Source organism: Alligator mississippiensis, chromosome 1, assembly GCF_030867095.1.
Source record: "Alligator mississippiensis isolate rAllMis1 chromosome 1, rAllMis1, whole genome shotgun sequence".
NCBI classification, from domain to species: Eukaryota; Metazoa; Chordata; order Crocodylia; family Alligatoridae; genus Alligator; species Alligator mississippiensis.
In genome coordinates, this window is record NC_081824.1 from 203,525,953 (window position 1) to 203,546,511 (window position 20,559).

At 42.9% G+C, this 20,559-nt stretch overlaps 1 protein-coding gene across 17 annotated transcripts in view; it reads right to left on the reverse strand.

The window, feature by feature from the left end:
* Positions 1-17,440, reverse strand: part of NRXN1 (neurexin 1) — a 1,201,358-nt gene extending 1,183,918 nt beyond the window's left edge. For all 17 annotated transcript variants that reach the window (XM_019497420.2, XM_019497419.2, XM_019497417.2 and 14 more), the window contains exons 1-2: positions 17,293-17,440; positions 11,302-12,872 (exon numbers count right to left, since the gene is read on the reverse strand). In XM_019497420.2, coding sequence (XP_019352965.1) covers positions 11,302-12,040 — 739 coding nt within the window. In that variant the 5' untranslated portion in view covers positions 12,041-12,872; positions 17,293-17,440. The remainder of the gene's footprint in view (positions 1-11,301; positions 12,873-17,292) is intronic.
* Positions 17,441-20,559: the final 3,119 nt, after the last annotated feature.

Here is a 20,559-nt window from a genome sequence, read left to right on the forward strand (position 1 = left end):
AGTTAAAGTTTTAACTTTGCACATTTCTCTAAATAGTTAGTGAATTTTTGATACACAAGAATAAAAAAGAAGTTGTCCTAACTCCCATTTCAATCCACATTCTTGTGAGTAAACATCCACAAAGCCTGCCAGTCACATGGACGTCAAGGGGAGATTTTGGGCATGAGTAGACATTCCCAAGACCCAATCATACATCTTAGATCACATCTTTTGTGCTTGTGCATACCATGGTCAGTACCGGGAGACACACCAAGTATGCAGTCTAAATAAGTTGGGGTGGATAGAAGGACAGGTGGAATTGGAAGGGCTAGCCGGGCTGCTGGAGGGGTAGGGGTTAGAGGGTCCGAGGGAGGGGGGCGGTCCATAACCGATACCTTAGTATAGTAAACACCTATGCTAAACATATTTAGGGGCTGATAAAACATCTTCTTGAGGGAAAGAAAAATTTGTGAAAGAAATTTGAGGATGAACCTCTAACTACAGGAATGTCCTGAGAACAGTGATATGGTAGCAATCTTTCAGCTTTCAAATAGGACTAACACTGTAGTACCAATCTCCTGGTCCCCTCCCCTTATCACCTATACTATCTTGGCTGGCATACCACTTTTGGAGTTAAGGTTGTGCCTCCCCCCTACACAAAGATGGTACAGAGCCAAAAACTAGCTAAGCTAATAATAACAGGCTCAGCCTTAAAATTCTTGGGCATTTCCAAGGGACATTCCACTTGTCTCTCTGTGAATAATGTGGAATAAAGTAGCTTTCCACTTAACTGTTCTTATTTACTCAAATGTCCTTCCCCATGTCTCACATCATTCCAAGTGCCTGGTGCTTCTGCACAGTATCATCTGTCATCATGGAAGAGAGAAATGTACTCCCCCTCATTTTCCCGTCCTCCTTTTGTGCCTGTACTTTCCAAGTTAAGTGTCTGATTGTACATGCGCAAGTAACTATAAATGTTTATAAGAGTATGCAAAACCAAGCTCTGAGCCTGAATGACTATTTTCATTCTGTTCAGAGGAAGGGATGCTGAGGCTTCCTCCTTCAAATGCTTGTTAGAGCATTTGTTGTTTTATTTGCGTAACTCAGAGACTGATTCTGCCAAGCTATTCACATTATGTACTTTACTTCACAAGATTAAAACTCCTCAAAAAGCAAATAACTGTTTAGCATACATAAGGGTAGCCTAATTGGACTTTGGATTTTAATCCTGCAAATATGCATGTGATTAAGTTTATTTTCATGACTATTCCTAAATGTTAACATTTAGGGAAATATATACATGCTTCAAGGTAAGCACATGCATCATTGTGTGCAGGATCAGGTCTTAGTTTGCAAATATCTATAATATTAAGGCCATATCCTTTATCCCCTTCTTTATCTGAGATCTCTACTCACTTTCTTAAAGATTTCCATGGTATAGATGAAAATTAGTATATTTTTCCTGATACTTGGAACTTATCAGTTATTTTCTTGATCCCCAAGTTGCAATATTTATCCCTTTTTATAAAACTGACAGTATATTTGTGCAAATTTATTTTAACTTTATGATAAATATCCATATTTAAAGAATTTAAAGACATTTTCCTTAATGACAATATCCCCTTGGGGAGTAAGATCCTTTTCTTAATAAATGCATAGAGTCTTAGAAGAAGCAATACCTCAAGTTGAAGGAGAAGCTCCATCTGAAATTGAAAGTTAATTCTAAACCTTTTAGAACTACTATATACATTTCATCAATGATCTGGAAGATGGGATGACGTGCACCCTCAGCAAGTCTGCAGATGAACCAACCTGCAGGGAGTAGTAGATATGCTGAAGAATAGGGCTAGGATTCAGAGAGACCTAGACAAAGTGGAGGACTGGGCCAGAAGAAATCTTATGGACTAAGTACAGGTAGTCAAAAACCCCAAGGCTGAGATGATTCAGTCTTTTCAGGTTAATCTAAGCTGCAAAGATTGAACCAATAAGCAAATGAGCAGACACTGACTTTTGATTCATTAAAAGCAGCCACACGGCTGCAGTGGCTCAAGACAGAAGCCAGGGGTGCTAGAGCATGGCTTTCTGGCACATAGCAAGCATGGGCCATGTGTTTGCTTTCTTTTTCTGCTGCCCCCAAGGTCTCTGGGATTTGCACTATAGAATTACAGCAGTAGGACTTGGCAGCATTGCTCATCACTTCATCTTCCTTATTCCAGGTGCCTCTGGGATTTATAGTCTTCAGCAACAGCCAGGAGGCCAGGGCAACTCCATAGTCAGGGGAAGGGAAATTTAACCCTGCTCCCTGGCCCCAGACTCCAACCGGTGTTTGCTGGTGTGGGTGGGGGAAGAGGGGTCAGTGAGCCAGCCAGTGAGGCCAGTGAGCCAGCCCTCACTGCTCCAACCTGCTCTCCAGAGCAGACGGCACAGCCTAACCCTGGGGTGCAAAATGCTGGGATGCTGGGGGGCTGTGATTTAACTTGAACCAGAAAGGGATCTGGAACAGAAGTTTCATAAACCAGTTTGACCTAAATCAGTTAAGTCTAATACTACCTTCAAGCAGGTTTATCTTAAATCAGTTTTAGCCATTTTGAAACTGGCTTGTGCATACTGAACTTCTATTCTGTTAGAGGTTTAAACCAGTTTCTGATCACTTAAACATGTTTATGTGTAACTTCTATCCCTAGTCATGAAGTTCAATAAGGACAAGTACAAAGTCCTGCACTTAGGACCAAATAATCCCATGCACCTGTACAGGCTGAGGACTGACTGGCTAAGCAGCAGCTCTGCAAAAAGGACCTAAGGATTACAGTGCGGAATAACCTGAATATGAGCAAACACTGTACTCTTGTCGTGAAGAATACTAATGGCATATTGGGCTGCATTAGTAGGAGTGTTGCGAGCAGATTGAGGGAACTGATTATTCCCCTCTACTTGGCACTGGTGAGGGCATGACTGAAGTGCAGTGTCCAGTTTTGTCCCTTCTCCCCCTACTTCAGAAAGAACGTGGACAAGTTGTATACAGTCCAGCAGAGGTCAACAAAAATGTTGAGGGGGCTAGGGCACATGACTTATGAGGAGAGGTTGAGGGAACTGGGCTTATTTACTCTGGAGAAGAGAAAATTGAGGTGGGATTTAATAACAGCCATCAACTATCTGAAAGGTAGATCCAAACAGGATGGAGCTTGGCTGCTCTCAGTGGTGCAAAATGCCATAACAAAGTCTCAAGTTGTAGCAAGGGAAGTTTAGGTTAGATATTAGGAAAAAACTCTTACCAGGAGAGTAGCGAAGCACTGGAACAGGCTACTCAGAAAGGTTGTGGAATCACCATCCTTACAGGTTTTTAAGACCCAGATAGACAGCGCCTATGGGCACGCAGTTCTGTGATCTTCACTAAGTTAGCTAGGCTAATAGGAATAGGAAATGAAAGCTAACTGGTTAGCCCCTGCCTGGGTTTTCTCTTCTCATCTGCACCTCTTCACTGTATTATAACACTGCCTACTCCCTGCCTGTCTCAGTATTATTGCACTTGTGCAGGGCCTCGACTTACTACTTAAAAAGAGCCAATGTTGAGAGAGAGATAAGAACTCCCATGGTCATAACCTACTCACCGGGCTGCTCCTTCCCCTTTGTTTTCTGTGAAGGAATTTAGCTTTACCTGGCCCTCATTACACATCAATTTGGAATGGAGGGAGGCAATACAAAAGAGAGTACTGCTGGCAGCTTACTGCTTAGATAGGTTTGGACAGTCAAGTTTTGCATCACTATGATTCTGCTATATGACTTTTGCTGTGCCTTGAAGCTTGAGCCATAGAGTTAGATTCCAGTAAGTAGTGAATTCAGTACTGATGGTAAATATTTAGAAAGGACCTGGGGACCCTCATTTGCCATTGAAGTCAATTTGAAGTCCCATTGACTCAATTTTAGAACTAGGACAAACCTAATAACCTGCTGATTCCGAACATAATATTCAGCTGGGAACACAGAAAGAATATCTGGGGCAAATCAAGTAACCTGCTGATTCTGACTATATTATTCATTTGGGAACATCTGTAGCAGAAACAATCTTCCATAAATTCAGGAGTTTGAAATAATAACAACAACATTAATAATAATAATTACTACTACTGCTATTGTTGTTGTTTTTATATGCTTGCAGATCATATTGAAAAATTATGCAGGCCTTTTTTTTTAATTTAGGTCATTCAAAAATTGAATGGTAAACAGCTGCTTTACTAGGAATGACATTTTTTATGTAGGCATTAATTCAGTCATAATGTGATACAGATATGCATCTAATGTAAGTAACTTTACAGTCACTGCCCAAAACTTACTGTGTACTACTGTATTGCATCTATTGATGTTATGCTGGCATCCAGACTATGGTCTGCACTTCATCTGTGGCACAGCGGACAACATCTTATATTGAGAAGTTGATACATTTGTGATTTGATCTACTAGAGGGTCTCATTTCACTTAATGGCAGAGCAACTAGACTTTTGTTTTTCTTCGTACAGTGGTGTTTCCTTATAATTGAGATTATATTATAGGCATTATGGAGATTTCTGAAATGACACTCTGCAACCAGACATCATAGAAAATTAGAGTTGGAAGGGACCTTAGGAGGCCATCTAGTGCACCCCTTGCTCAAACCAGGACCTTCTCGAACTATATCATCCCAGACAAAGCTTTGTATATCCAGGTCTTAAAAAACTCTAAGGATGGAGGTTCCACAACCGCTCTGGGTAACCTGTTTCAGTGCTTTACTACCTTCCTGGTAAGAAAGTTTTTCCTAATATCTAACCTAAACTTCCCTTGCCTTACCTAAACTTGAGACTTGCTCCATGTACTGTCCTGCCCATTATGCAGAGCAGAAGAACAGTACATTGGGAGGCAGAGTTAAAAATAAGTGGTATACAGGGTGAGCAACAGCACAGCCAACTAATGAGCCTGAGCTTGGAGAAGCAAAAATGGTGCAGTAGGTTAGAGGAAGCGAGAGAGTAATTTCTGAGAGAGAGAGTTAAAAATGCAAGTCTTGATTCTTCAAGTGCCTGAGCAGGTAGTCAGGTATCATTATATTTCTCAGGTGGTAAAACCAAGAAGTGAAGTGAAGTGACTTGGCCACTGAAGTAACTTATAATAAAATAAGTAATTTTTAGCATTTACGTCGCTGTAGCAATGCACTATAGTGAGGGAGCTTGTTACCATGGTGATGTAGTGGCGCATCACTACAGCAATGTAGCATATCATGTAGACACGCTCACTAAGACTTAGCATGTAAGGGAACATCTTCCCTTTTATTTAGAAACACATCAATTTGGGGAACTAGGACTCATGCTGTCCAGTAAGTGGACTTTTGGAAGAGTTGCAAAACAGCATTTTACCAGGATTTGTAATGTGCAACAAGTTTTCCTCTTACAAATAACATAAAACAGTCTGTTAGTTCCTAATAACTAATGACACAGTGTTTGAATTGCTGTGAATTTATACAAGGAACACACTGAAAGCAATACCTTTATTACTATGCAAAGTCCTGGTAAACAAAATAAAATTAAATTGCATTAGGAAAAATTGTGCAAAACGCTACTTTAAAATTATACAAATTCTATTTATAGCCTAAGGAGTCCAAAGGATCCAGTCTTAGAATTCCACTGAAAAGTACCATGGAACTATTTCCTATATATTTTCCTGTTATACATTTTCTGAAATTGTAACCCACTGTTTCAAAATTTATGTTAATATAATTTTTAACAGTTGTGATTTAAACTAAACTTCAAGCTTCCTACACATGTTACTGAGCCTTAACTCAGTCAGCATTAGATTCCTATAGTATATTCTATTCTTAAATCACACATAGACCACCCCAATCACTATTAAAAATTAAAGGAATTCCAAATGTGGAAGAAGTACAACCTACACTAATAGAAACCCTCACTGAAGATATGGGATCTGAAGTGCAAATCAAAGCTTAAATTTTCACCCACAGTACTTCTGATTGTATGGGTTTTTTTTTAGGATTAACAGTATTACCTAACAATTCAAATGAGATACAAGCTGGGTGACTACCACTATAAAACTGAGCACTCATGTAAAATCATGGACCAGCTCTGCAATCAAATGCACACCTTAAAAAGGATTATTAATGCCACCACATTTTTTTCACGTAATACTCAAAAGTAATCCACAACAGAAGATAAACTAAAATATGAGGTCTTTCAAAAGGGAACGTGAAATGACAGACATAAAAAAAAAAAAAAAAAAAAAATCAGTATGGAGAGGCAGATATAAACAACAGGGATTAGTAAACCTAATACTTGGGAACTAAACAAAAAAATCTAAAGCATAGCTCGTTTCAGACCTATAGGCTTGAGTCACTTAAAAATCTTCTTTAAAAAAAACAAATCGTTCTTGGTACCATATTAAAATAAATAAATACATAAAAAACATTTATTTTCTACCTATGGAGACTTTTTAACATCTTTAATTTCCCCTAAGGAAGGGTCCGTGTGCCCAAAAGCTTGCAGAAAAAGATTTATTTTTTGCGATGTCTTAGTTTGTCTAATAAAAGGTATCATCTCTGAACCAAGAGTTCTACAGTTCTGCATTTCTTTTTTGTCTCAGACCAACATGATTACCAAATACATCGCTTCTTGGTGCCAATAATTCTTGAATATCTGACAAGGAAAATACCCTTTTATAAATGTTTACATAAACAGCTCTTATTTTTCTTTCTTACAATAAAATTTCAAGGGGACAGTCAAAATTAAAGAAGTCCTAAAAGGAAAAAGTTCTAATCCAAAGAATCTGTAGGACTCACTACAGCAGGATATAACTACATGAAAGTAATTAAAAACATGAAAAAAATAAGTTAGACATTTTGTATTACTCCAGGGATTACAAAATTGGAGAAATATTAGTATAAAGTCATTAGCTGCTGGTGTCAGCAAGCATTTTCTCCCAAAATGTATTATTTAAGTGTATTCCTTGTTTTTATTTTCTTCTCCATAGATGTCTGGATCCTATCAAAGATAACTTACCAAACTAAACTGAATATATATGAATATAAAACTCTCCTTCTCTACACACATATATGCTATAGTAGGTGTGTGTGTATAATTTATAGATATATACACAGAGAGAGAGAGAGAGAGAGATTTAAATGTGTATATATGTATATGTATTAAACACTATAGTATATTTCCTTGTCTGAAGGCAGAAAGTCAATATTTGCAAGAGTAATTCAATATTGACAAGAAAGCTTTTTTATTTCTACTCAAGGTTTTCCAAAATAAGGAACAAAACATGGTATGAAAGCTCTTTTACATTAATTCCCTTTTCTATTTATTTCTCCAGGACTCTAATTTGTGTTATTAAATGGATTTTAAAGACCATACTTTCATAGTTTGTCCCAACCCTAAACTGAATCCACAAGCTTCTTTGGCTCCAAAGCAAAATATTATTAGCTTTGTATAGACTCCTCTGATAATCCCCAGAAATTTCTTGTAAAATGGATATGGTCATCTGGAAGGATATTACAATGAGTCTTGTTCCTTAGATAAAGGGCTTACAATAATTTTACATATTTCCTTGTGTCAAGCTGCAACCATTATGTAACATCTCCCTTGCCTATTCCAGTGGTAAACTATATGCCAAATTAAAATTTTCAGTGTAATACCTATGGAATGAAATAAACATAAAACAACACCATGTGTACTTATCTTTGTCTATGTAGATTCATAGATGTTAGGGGCTGGCAGGGACCTCATAAGATCAACGGGTCCAGTTCCCTTGCATAATACTATTGAATAAGGTTCCATAAGAAGCCTAATGCATATAGAATAAATTGATAAACATGTGGCCTCAAAGTCACAACATTTCTATGACCAAAACCAGGGGTCCTAGATTATAATGGGCCAACCTTAAAGTTCTGGAGGCTTGGCTCATTTCAGTAAAGAACCCAGATGTTTGAATGCTTTTCTGAAACTTGGGGCCAATACCATCTACACCAAGGCAACACTCCTCTTCTTTTATCCTCACAACAGAAAAAAACTCCCAATTGACCAAGGCCAACACCTTGTAACACTTATTCCCAAGAGTAATATTTACTAAGAGAATGCAATCTATCTGATTATACTCTAATTTATGCTGGTTTTACACTGGTGTCACTCACTAGATTTAACTGAACATACTTCTGATCTAGAACATTAATTTTAAGAACAGGTCAAAACCACTGGGACTACTATTTACACATGTAACGATTTTCACAGTATTGCCACTTTTGGGGATTGGGCTCAAATTGCAAGTCTACTGTGGTAAATACTAAAGGAGGAAATTTTTTAAAATGCCTAAGTGATTTAACATATTACTCTCAAGTGAATGTCAAAAATCATTTGTTCTTAAATTGAGTAGGTTCTATTGAAAATCTGATCCTAAGAACTGCAACATAGGCTTCATTATCTCAATTATCTTGACTGCTCAAATCTGCAAAACAGGGCTACACATTTTGGAAGATTTTCACTGCTACCACTTCCCTGTGACCTCATTATATTATATAACTTTGGTCCTTGACAAAAATCGGAGGTGCAAAAGTACACAGAAATGATTCTCAAGGAAAAATATAATTAACCTCCTTTCTCAAGGAAAAAATTCAACTAGCATAGGTCATAGTTTCACATAGAAGTATAAGATTTGGTTTTTTCTTCTTTTTTGAAATCCCAATAAACTCAAAGACATGAAAATGCAGAACAGGAAGACTCAAGAGACTCACCTAGTACCTTCCATTCTAAGGGACTAATCCTGCATTCTTAGTGTATCCCAAGCTCCCACTGAAGTTAATAGAAAATTCACATGCACAAGAATTGTATGCTCAAATTCGTAATAAAGCTATTTCTTAGTACAATAATTCCTAAATAGTATTAGCTATCACTGCCATGGTCCTAAAGAATTAGAGATCAATAGCATGGGTTAGAGTCCTCATGGGCTCAGTGTTTTTACTGGTCTCTCTCCATTTTTTGTTTCATTTAATTTCTCAGAAGAAAAAAAAGCTAATTATGTGGTAGTTTATTTTAGGGGGAATGGATATGAATAGCTGCTAATCTCTTCATCAAAATTTAACATTTAAATTTTGAATATTTATAGTTGTTAACAAATTAAAAATATAGGCCCAGTCCCACTTTCACTGGTATCAAGGGGAGCTTTGCCTGTTATTTCAATGGAAGCAAGATGAGGCTATATATCATAGCTCATTGCCCAGCAGGTAAGTAAAAGTATATTTCTTATTTTATAAGTCTCCTTAGAGGTCAGAAAATACAACAGGATACATTCTGGCCTCACTGAGAGTAACAGAAGAACTCTTGCCTTCTTTGAGGTCAGAATTTCAAAATGGGAGGTTCAAAATACAGTGTTCAGTGTAGTTTTCCTTTTATGTTGGGTAAACAGACATTTTGCATTGCATGTCATGTCTTATTTTCATCCAGTGATGGTATGAAAATATTCTCTGCCTGGGTTAATAAAAGTATATTATTTCATCTCTAATTTGGGGAAGTAACATGAGACTTGTATTTTGTTGCTTCTGTGTGCAGCTATTACCTATACTATAAGTTTTTCAATAAACTAATTTTATATGGTAAGAAACACTGTATTTTTCTACAACATTCTCTAGTTTTAATTCTTTAACAATCCATAGTTTTCATTACTGCATTAACCAACTGTTACACCTCATCATTTATAAGTTATAATAGGCCCTAATTTACAAAAATAAAGAAACCTCAGTATTTTACATACACCTATAGGACATCTGGTACAACATATGAAAAATCCATGGGCAAAGCATAAATACATGAACATGATTTAGACTAGTATAGAAGACACTCTCATCCTACAGTCTTTCGGATTAAGTGCTAGCAAAGCTACATGTTTATTATGTTTTGAAAGAGTAATGTACTGCTTTTTCATTATGATATTTACAAATATAGAAAGGCTTTACATATTTTCAACAAATGGTGGATGAGAGATAAAAATCTAATAAAGTAAACGGGATGCAGAATGACTGTATGTTAAGTATTGACACTGAGGACAGAAGGTGTTACATAATAAAGCACTCTCACAAATGATGTCTTCTTTTGTACAGTGAGTGAAATTTGATAAAAAATGATAAAGGCAAATTACTCAGCTGTAAATGTCATGCAGCCATTCAATAACCATTTTTATTTGGCCTACATAATGCCTGTTTTACATCTTTATATTTACTCTCAAATTTTGGTATGAATGTCTGTTTCTATTGAAATATTTTGCTCTTCATAATTCTCATTCACATGCCCCTCCATTTGTTTTCTTGACACACAATAAAAGTATTCTCTGTTCCTTATAAGTAGCTGCAAGCAATGCAATGGCATATTAACTAGAAAAATTAAAAATAATATATCTTTAAAATTCTAGAGGTGTCTGCAAAATAAGCATGTTCACATTCCTCCAAAATCCCCAAGAACAATTGCTACTGGATACAAGTCTCATTTTATTCAGTGATTTACTTGTACATAAGAAACAGGAAAATGCCCCTTTTCTGAACTACTCTACCATTTCCCATTCTTGGGAATATAATACCTCTTACCCTTTTATCCTCTGTCTGTACCACCGGCATTAAAGCCTGTTAAATAAACAGTATAAAACAGGGATGTTCACGCTGGTGTGAAACTGTAAGCCCCTGTTTAAATCTCCCCATTAAGAAATTTCACAAATAAATCACTGATTTCACTGCAGATATCAGAGGCCAGTATCAATAAAAAGCTACTGGTAGGAAGGAAAAGGAAAATAGATGCAGGCTTTCTCTAACCTCACAAAAAATAAACCCAAATTATCTTAGTACTCAACCCATCAAGAAGAAAGTTCCTTTGCCCAATAACACTCCCCACTGCACTCAAGAATAATTCTAAATGACCCAGCTCAGTAACTTTGGATTGCTCTCTCCCTCCTAACACCTGCACCCATATAAACTGTATTGCTCTCTCACAATAAACTGAGGTCATCATCACAGTGAAGAATCCAAGGGCATTCCCAGATCACACACTTGCTCCCAAATGACATCCTCCTCTTTCTCAGACTTTTAGAAGAAAAAAAATTACACCATACTCTATAACAGAAACACTTGGAGAATGGTGAAGGGCAGACTTGAATATAACGAAGAAGTCAAAGATGAGGTGGGGAAGGGTAAAATACAGATCAGAGAGAAATTTACTCTTACAGATGAAACATCATGCAGTCCTTATCTCCTACCTTTCCCCTCTAGTATGTGAGGGATTGGTATAGCAAGCGGAAGTGATGTCTTACCTTCGCTGCAGTCTTTCCCCCGAAAACCAGTTTGGGAGCAGTCACAGACGGCCTGGTCGTTGAGCACTGAGCAGACGCCACCATTAAGGCAGACATCATCCCTGGCGCATAAGCGACTCTGCTCGTCATCCAGCCGTACCTCCTGGCTCTCCACAGGTGAGGTCTGTGTGTAATTGACTCTGACATCAGTTATCCAGCCCTTAAAGGGCTCCCGATCCTTCACTGAGGACAGCGTCAGTTTCAGTGTTGCTGAGCGCAATTCAGGTGGGAGCCCACCTAAGAAAAGGCCACTGAAGACTGTCATATCACGCCGCTTGGACTTTACTTCTACCCATTTAGCCTCTGTCTGGTCAATAATTAATGTTGTATTCTTAAAATGGCGGCGGATGACCACTGTGTGCCAAAGGTTGTCGTTGACAGGAGTATCGGACAACAAGGTGGCAGGTTCGGCACAGAAGATAGAGAAGCTGAGCTGGAGCCGGCCCCCTTGGGTCAGGATGAGTTCCAGGAAATCACAGAAGCCCTCATCATCAAAGTAAAGGACCAGGCCACTGGAGCTGCGTGTCTTCATGTTGAAGCTCATTTCACTCTCACAGCAGGCATTCCACTTTGGGAAACGGGTCCATTGGCCCTCAGCCCCCGGGAACTCTAGGCCACTGCCAAGCTCAGCCCAGCAGCCCAGCAGCAAGGCCAGCCACAGCAGGAGGCAGCCCCCACGCTTGAGGAGCACAGCCCCCATTCTCTGTGGGGTGGGGCGGGGGAGAGGGGGAAAAGGAGGGGGGAGTGGCGGTGGGGGGGCTGGAGCAGACAGGGTAAAATCTTTTTAGTCACCTCTCACACGAGATGGGTTAACTCACTCCTATTTCCCCTTCGCACTGAGATTATTGTAACTGCCTCCCCAGTACGACAGGCCTGGGTTTTGAATGCCCGATGTACAGATGTGAGCTGGGATCCCCCCAGAACAAATGGCCCCCGGTGGTGGTTGTGCAATCTTGGCTGAACTTTGAAAGTTCTTCAGCTAAAAGAAGGCCCCAGTAGGCTTACTCAGTGATTGGCTTGGCCACCGAAGAAGCGTCTAGGGATGGATGAATCAGCTGAAACGTTACCAAAAGCCCACATTACCAAGACTGAAGGGGAAAAAAAAATACAGGTGGTAAAACCTTTGTTTAGGTGGATCCACAAACCCAGCAGGAGTGTATCAATATCCCCGTGTGTGTGGACTTCTTTTTACATACTATCCACCAGCTGTATTTTCCCAAAAGAATCTTCTCTCCTTTCTCAGGGAACCAATTACCAATCCCAGCGCTGCCTTCCTAGGACAGATCCTCCTGTCAGATCATGGGCTGCCTGCCATTGTGCTAGAGCAGCATCATTTGACTACAGGACACAGTTTCCTGAGCTGCCTCATTCCCAATGGGGCTGAAACCCAAAAGCTGTCAAACAGCTCAGTGGCTACTTGATATGCAAAGCTTGACAGCTCCTCTTCTGTTCTCGTGTACAAGGCCAAAACTAAGATCCAAGGGTCTGATTTCACGTTTTGGGGTGGTTTTTTTTATTTGTTTGTTTTTAATCTGCAAGGAAGTAAAACAAAAGAATACAAAATTAAATCCTGAAGCCATTTAAGCCACAATACCGATCGCTTATCTGAGTTTATGGTTTACTTTGCCACTGTTTAAATTAGGGAAAACTAACTGCTGTTGTAAATATGCTTGGAGTTACTCAGAATACATGATATCTGGTATACTGAAGACATTGTGCATGCTTACACCAAAATGAAGGGGTTTTTGTGCTATTGCTTACATAAAAACTACTGCTTACCATTTCAAAACTTTCAAATCTTTTAGTATATGAATTTATTTGATAGGACTTATTACAAGAGAAAGGAAAGGACTATTAAAAGACACTGCTTATTCTTTTTGACACCTGGTTTTCCCTTGAACTTAATTCATTTAACAAAATATCTACCTCCGTGACACTGCAGAGCCCTATTAATGCACACTATGCCACTGAGCTTGGTTCTAGTTATTTCTAATATGTTTAAACACATGTAAAGTGGATCAAACTCCCAGCAGGGATTGGCAGGCTTGGGTTTATATGGCATACCTACTGTTTTATTTTCACAGGGTGAGGCAGAATTACAAAGCTTTCTTCGAAGGCTTTCGGAAAATTTCAAACTATATTTTTCTCTGCCACCTGGCCTCTTTTTTTTTTAAAAATTTTATTTTATTTTATTGCTGCTGAAAGGATCTGCGATGGCAGGGAAAATCCAACTGCAATCAGCAGACGTGCCTTGCAACACCATTCAGCAGTGAATGGCACTGAAACCATCTGGGAAAGGGGGCAGTTTTTGACCTAGGAGCCCCTGTTTCAAAGGGATGGGATCCCCCACTTTAAATAGCAGAGCTGCTACAACCCAGCCAGGTGCTGTGAAGAGCTGCCTACATCTAAAGCACTTCATTAGATGGAAAAGGTGCCATCCCCCTGCTTTTCTCCCTCCCCCAAAAAACAAAACCAACCTCTGGGTTTAGCAGCAGGTGCCTAAGGAGCGACCTCCCCCTGATGCTCCAGCTCTGCCCCTCAGAGCCTAACCCCCATTGCTCCCTTCCGCCGCTTGTCCTAGACGAAATCCCCGCGGGGAAATGCCGCCGAGCCCGCGGGCGTGAGGCCGTGGCGCAGCCCAAGTCCCACGCACCCGCTTGCAGCCGCCCCAGGCAGGAGCATGGGGCAGCCCCACGCTGTGCCAGCCCCCGAGGAGCCGCATGGCAAGGGCTGCCTCCGGCGCCGCCAGGATGGATGCATCTCTCCGCAGCCAGCGGCGGCTCCGAGCGCCCGCCCCGCCCCCGGCTCGCGGGGTCCCGCGTGTCTGTCTGTGCGCGGGGGGCGGCTCGCGTGTGTGTCTGCGGGAGAGGGGCCCCACTGGGCAAGTGTGGGCGCGCGTGCCTGGACGTGAGGGTTGTGTTGGGAAGATTCGTTCTGTGTGTTTGTGAGAGAGAGAGTGGGGGGGACGTTCAGTGAGCCTCGGGGGGGGGAGGAGGTGTATGTGTTTGGGCGTGCGGGGTTGTGTTGCGGACATTCACTGCGTGTGCGTGTGGTGGGGGAGGTTCCTTAAGCCTCTGGGTGAGGGAGTGTGTGCGCGGGGCGTGCTGGAGAGATTCACTGAGCCTCTGGCTGGGTGTGGGTGTGTGATGGGGGAAGTGCGTGTGTGGATATGGGTGGGGGCGTTGTTGAGGATTCCTTGAGCCTCTGTGGGGTGTGATGGGGGATGATCATTGAGCCTCTGGGGGGAAGGGGGGTGAGTGTGTCTGGGTGAGGTGGGGGAGGTTTACTGACCTCTGGATGGATGGGGGGGGGGAGGGAGCGTTGGGGAAAGCCACTGAGCCTGGCGGGGGTGTAAAGGAGGTAGGGATAATTCCCTGCCCCGGGGGTACTGTTCATGCATGCGAAGGGGAAGAGGAGCGTGGAGGGGGGGGGGCGTCATGATGAGGAAGTGGATGTTGTGTCTGTGTGTGCCCGCGTGGGAGCGCGTGTGCGTGCAAGGGGGGCAGCGTGATGGAGAGGCAGGGACGTGGGCAGGGTGTCTGCGGGCTCGCGTGGCGCCGCGCGGGCAGGGGCTGGATGGCCAGGGCAGCTTCCGTGTGTGTGCGCGCGAGAGAGAGAGTGGGGGAGGTTCATTGAGCCTCTCCGTGTGTGGGTGTGTGTCTGGACCTGCGGGCTTGTGTTGGGAAGATTCAGTGGGGGGGGGGGAAGAGGGCTGGGGGGTGATGGAAGAGGTTCACTGAGCCTGTGGAGGGTGGGTGTAGAGGTGTGAGAGGGTGTGTGTGTTGTGTGTGCGCGCGCACGCGGGTGGTGGAGGATGTGGGGTGTGTAGGGGGTATGTGTGGGGAAAGGGGGAGACCGGATTAATTCTGCAGGCCCGACGTGTTGTGTGTGTGTGTGTGTGTGTGTGTGTGTGTGTGTGTGTGTGTGTGTGTGTGTGTGTGTAAGGGAGGTGGGGGGGGAAGCAGAAGAGGTGTGTGTGTGAGGCCGCGTGAAGAGCCGGGGGTGCGCGCGAGGGGCTGCCGGGGCCGGGGCGGCAGGGAGAGCGCGGTCTGGCGCTTCGTGGAGGAAGCGGGGGGCGGTCTGGGCAAAGACATGGGCCCAGGAAGAAGGGGCGGGGAAGGGGCAGGTGAGGTGATCGATCGGGTCCGTGCAGGGGAGGCACAGGAGCGGCGGTGATGCTGTGGAGGGAAGGCATCCCGCATGTGCAAAGATAACAAGAAAGTGCTGTGGCTCCCGGCTGGGGGAGCAGAGCAGATGTGTGGCTGCACATGTGGGGCGAGGCTGTCCCATGGCGGCGGCGGGGTGGGGAGAGGTCATGTAAGGAAGGTGCAGATCATCTCGAGGAGCCCGGGACTGGCCAGGCGGTGTGTGTCTGGGGAGCGGGAAGGCCGTGTGTGTACACACAGGGAAGGGGTGGGCCGGGAGTGAATGACAGAGCGATCCCTACAGGTGTCAGCTGAGAGCTATAGAGCCAGGGGATCCCACTTCCACATCTTCGCTGCATGAAATTGATGACCATCTCGCTTCCCCTTCCCCCCCTTCCCCCCCCCCGCCCGGCAGTGCTGCTTCTTTCTCTCTCTTCCCCCCACCCCTCTCCTCCTCTCTCTGATGCACACACAAGCCGGAATAACAGCAATAAATAAATAAATAAATAAAATATATATTTAAGAGGGTGCGAGAGAAAAGAGAGGGGGTAAATAAAAAAAGCCAATCGCTTATGAATCGCAGCTCATACATTTCACGCGCGTCGGTAAACAGCACAGTTTGTCTAGTCATTTCCAAAGCGGAGGGACCGTTTTATTCTTAAGACAAATAATTTAACCTACATGTTTTAAGTGCGCTCTCAGGTACCGAGCATCTTCCTAGCCAGGTAAATTTATACAGATATACCCGAAGAGCATATTGCATTCCGCTGCTCAACACTCAATTAAATGGCTTTTCTCCCACCTCTCTAAATCCATTTTATTCTTAAAATTATATACGTTTTAGTCACAGGTGCCCCAGTTCAGCTTTCAAAGCGCGGCGGGTGGGGGAAGAGACACCCATAGGTCAATAAATCCTTAATAAATGCCAGTCATTTGGCATATGCAATCCTAGGCGACATCCTTATTGTCTAAATATCCATAGGATTGTCTCTGGGTGCGGGGAAGACCTGGAGAGTTTATTATAGGCTGAAATAAAAAGAGCTGAAAAACAACCTTGCTGCAGCCAAAGGGAGAAGCGCTCTAATTCAAACCCAGACTTAAACAGCATCATTAATCTTTCCCTTTCCTTTCCACGTAATTTCTAGAATCAAATTCTCCCCCCAGCTCCCAGAAGGATCGATTTTGCTACCCTCACCCTCTGCAGTTATATATATTTTAATGTGTTTCGGGGGCAATCATTTTCTACCCCTCCAAAAAAAAAATGCATGCCATCAGCAGGAACCTTTAACAGTTTCAAACACGTATAAAGGCAGCTGGGTGCTCTCTTTTTTTTTCGCCCCTGGCTCACAAAGGAAAAAAAATGTCCCGAAATGTCAAGGTACGCCCTGCACACACCTTTTTCCTATGCCAGGTCATCCCGATTAAAAAAAAAAAAATCATCATCATAAAATCAAATCCTTATTTCCATCGTTGCTCTGCCTCCCCCTATTTCAGCACACGCGGGGGGGGGGGGGGGGGGTGCCAACCGATTGATTTCCCCGAGTCTCAAAAACGCCAGGCTTTTATTAGTATTAGTATCATTTTCCTTGCGATTGATAATAAATCACCGCAGCCAACCTTTAACTTCCTACCTCCCTTCCACCATCTCATCTCATCTCCTTGCCATCTACCTCTTCCAAGCGCCTGCACGCAAGGACCAGCCCCTTGTGCATCCTTGACAGATCCCAGCTCTGCTAAATGGGGATTTTCCTGCCCTCCCGCCCCAGCCCGGTCCCCACACCCCACAAACCAGGAGCCGGCGATTTACCTGCATGGATCTTCCCTGTCGCTGGGAACTGAGCCTGAAGCGTGTGTCGGTCAAAGAGAATTTCCTTAGGTCTTTGAATCAGGCAAGTGCTGTTGCCTTTTCAGCGGCGTCAGGCTTGAGCTTCTCTCTCCAGGAGTGAGGGAGGGAACCAGGGGGAAGGGAGGGGAGGGAGGTCACGTGGCGCTGGTGCTGTCTGTCTGCAAGAGGAGGGAGGAGCCGCGCTCTCTGCAGCAGCATCGTGTACAGCAACATCTCCCTCAGCAGCCTCCATAGCCAGCAGAGCCCTCTGAGTCGGAGCACCCTCTGCATGAGCCTCCCCCCCAGGGGCCAGCCCTCGGCAGGACGTGGCACCCCCTTCCTCACCCCGAGGGGCACTCCTCCTCCACAGCCCAGATTGCAGGACCATGCCACCCCATGGTCCCCAAGCTCAGGAGTTTGGAAGCACTGCCAGAGTCCTGGGCTGGATTAACGCATAGGCAAACTAGGTATCCAGGTGGTAGCCCTATTGGTCTAGAACTGCGGTTCCCAAGCCCTGACAGATTGCCAAGGATACAACCTTAAGTACCACCAGCAAATTTTTGTCATCTAAAGGAGTCATAATAAATCCGCTAACACGTGCCACTGGCAGGTTGTCTGCGTACCACTGGTGGTACCTGTAACACTGACTGGGACCCACTGGTGTAGAGGCAAAAGGAATCAAAACTTGTGGGAGAGGTGGTCTCTTTTATGAGACCAACTAGATATTTGCCTACAAAAGATTGCATTTATCTGCAAGCTTTCAGACAAACTAGGCACGTGCCTGGGGCCAAAAGTGAAGAAGGGGCCCAGCTGTGCTTTTTTTACGTATTATAATTATCGAGTACAAAAAAAGTAGGGGCCCACAAGTTTGTTTGCCTAGGGCCCACTAAATCTGTCCCTGCTCCTGGGCACCCCTGCTCAGCATGTAGGGCACCCCGCCCTGTGCTTTCAGTATCTTATGTGGGGGCTTTTTCTGTATCTCCTCTTTGGGTGTGGGTTTGCAAGTCTGATCTTTTGCTTGGTGTCTCAGGGAAAGCCAGTGGCCCTCCTGCTCTGCCTTTGAGGAGACACAAGGCTTGCCACAAGCAAGTCACAGGGCGTCCTCTGAAAAAAAAGTCTTTTGTCCCTCTCCCTTCTTGCAGTGACAATGAATTCGCGTCATGGAGCCCCACAATACTGTGTGCCCACAGACATTTCTTACAGCTGCTGGAAACCCTGACCCATTAGAGGCAAGACCAGATGTGGTGTTTCCAGAAGAGCTGAGGGTTTCCATCTACCAGAAAGGAGGTGGCAGAATGGCTTGTTCCTTCATGGGTGCAATGAGGGAAAAAATCAGTCATATCTCCATGTTTGATGCCTCCAAGAAAGTGCAGCTTGTTTTGTGCAATAGGTCTGAATCTACATCTTGTACTCCAGCTATTAAATCCAGCCCTCTGTATAAAATACACATCAATGAAGGGGACAGAGAGGGGAGAGGGCAACAAGAGACAGAAAACCCTGAATACATCAACATACAAAGTCCTACTGTAAAATACTGGTCAACATGCATGTGCACCCCTGTCCTTTACTGAGTGGCAATTGTTTACGCAATTGTCAAGTCTTAATAGCAGTATCCTACAGAGGATAAAAGCCTCCCCAGTACAAGAGCTAGTGGAGAACTTCCATTAGCTCAGATGGAAAAAAATATCAAAAGCTCCTGGATTCTACCCCACCTGTTACATGTGGAAAAAACTGTTGTTATTTGCAGACTTGAAACTATAAGATGTCGCCCAACCATTAGATCTAAATCCCAAGAGCAGTTGATGATTGATATATCTGTCACTCCCTCTTTCTAGAATCTAGATCATCAGACCCACCTGAATGTAAATAACCGTGTTGCCCTCTAAGGGCTGCAAGCTACAGAAGACATAAACCCTCTTAAAGATTCTTCTTTGTTTTAAACTGGCTTTGGAAGCCGAAGGTCGAGAGTTATATCCCTTGTATGCAGTTTAGCTGATGACCTAGGTGGTCAAAATTGGTAGCTGCAGGTTTATAATTCAGAGAAGAGAGAAATGATGTGCTTATAAGTCATTTGCATGCCAGAAACTCAGCCTGTGTCTGGATCTTTGGCAAAAAAAGGAAAAATGAAGACGGGATGCTCTTGGGTCACCAAACAGTTCTTTGCAAATTATATGCACAGATGTATTCTCAGCTTTTCATCACTTAAACATACACACATTGTTTGAATTACAACCCTCAAATTACCATATTTTCTTGCATACAACACACCCCCAAATAAAACATGCACCTGTTTTCAGAAGACGGAATGTATGGGGAAAAAACCACACTTTTCCAGAGTGTCCAGGAATGTGGCATCAGGAACTTCCTGGTGTGGCCAGACTATTTCCTGCAATACCACACTTCCTAGACACCTAACCCTTGCAAGTTCCTATAAATAAAGTGTTGTTTTCATATCAGACCAGGTTCTGTGGGTAAATCCGATATTTTTTGTTATTTTTTATTAGACCAATTGATCTAATATTAGATTTACTGAAAGAACCTTGTCTGCCTATGCCCTTAGACCAACATGGGTACAACCTATACCCCATTTTCATATCACAAGCTTCCTCAATATACCAACAACAGCTGCTTCAGGCACAAGCTACAGTGTTTAGCCAATAGCTATGGCTGTTAGAGGGTTAACACAATATTCTGTTCCTTCAGTTTGCTGAGCAGACACAAGTAGCAGCCATTTTAGCAGCTGAATGGCATGCACAATGTCTCCAAGAGTTCTCCTTTTCTAGCAAGAAAACCAGCTTCCCTGTTTAAAATACCTCAATTTAATACCCCAATTTTGAGGGTCTGAGTTTGGGAGAAAAGGTGCATGTTGTATGTGATAAAAAAAATGCTATTTCACAAAAAAAAATTCCTACTGTTCAATTCCACTGTTATCCGTGTGATTTTTTAAAGCAGGCTTCCTCATGGATGACAGATTTGATGAGGTAACCAAGCAACATTTTAAGTAATGTGATTAAAGCCTTGCTAGATATGCAACATACTTCAGTCCTTACGGCATAATTAGATGTCCCTTTTGTTCAGCTAGATGAGATCCAAAGACAGTTATTTTAAAAATAAAAAATAAAAAAGCAAATGAAAATCTCTGCTTTATTCTAATAACTTGACCTGTAAGAAGAGAGCAATGAACAATCATCTCCCTTGCTAGGGAAAGTGTGTAATAAATAGTTTGCACTAGGACAACTGTAAATTGCT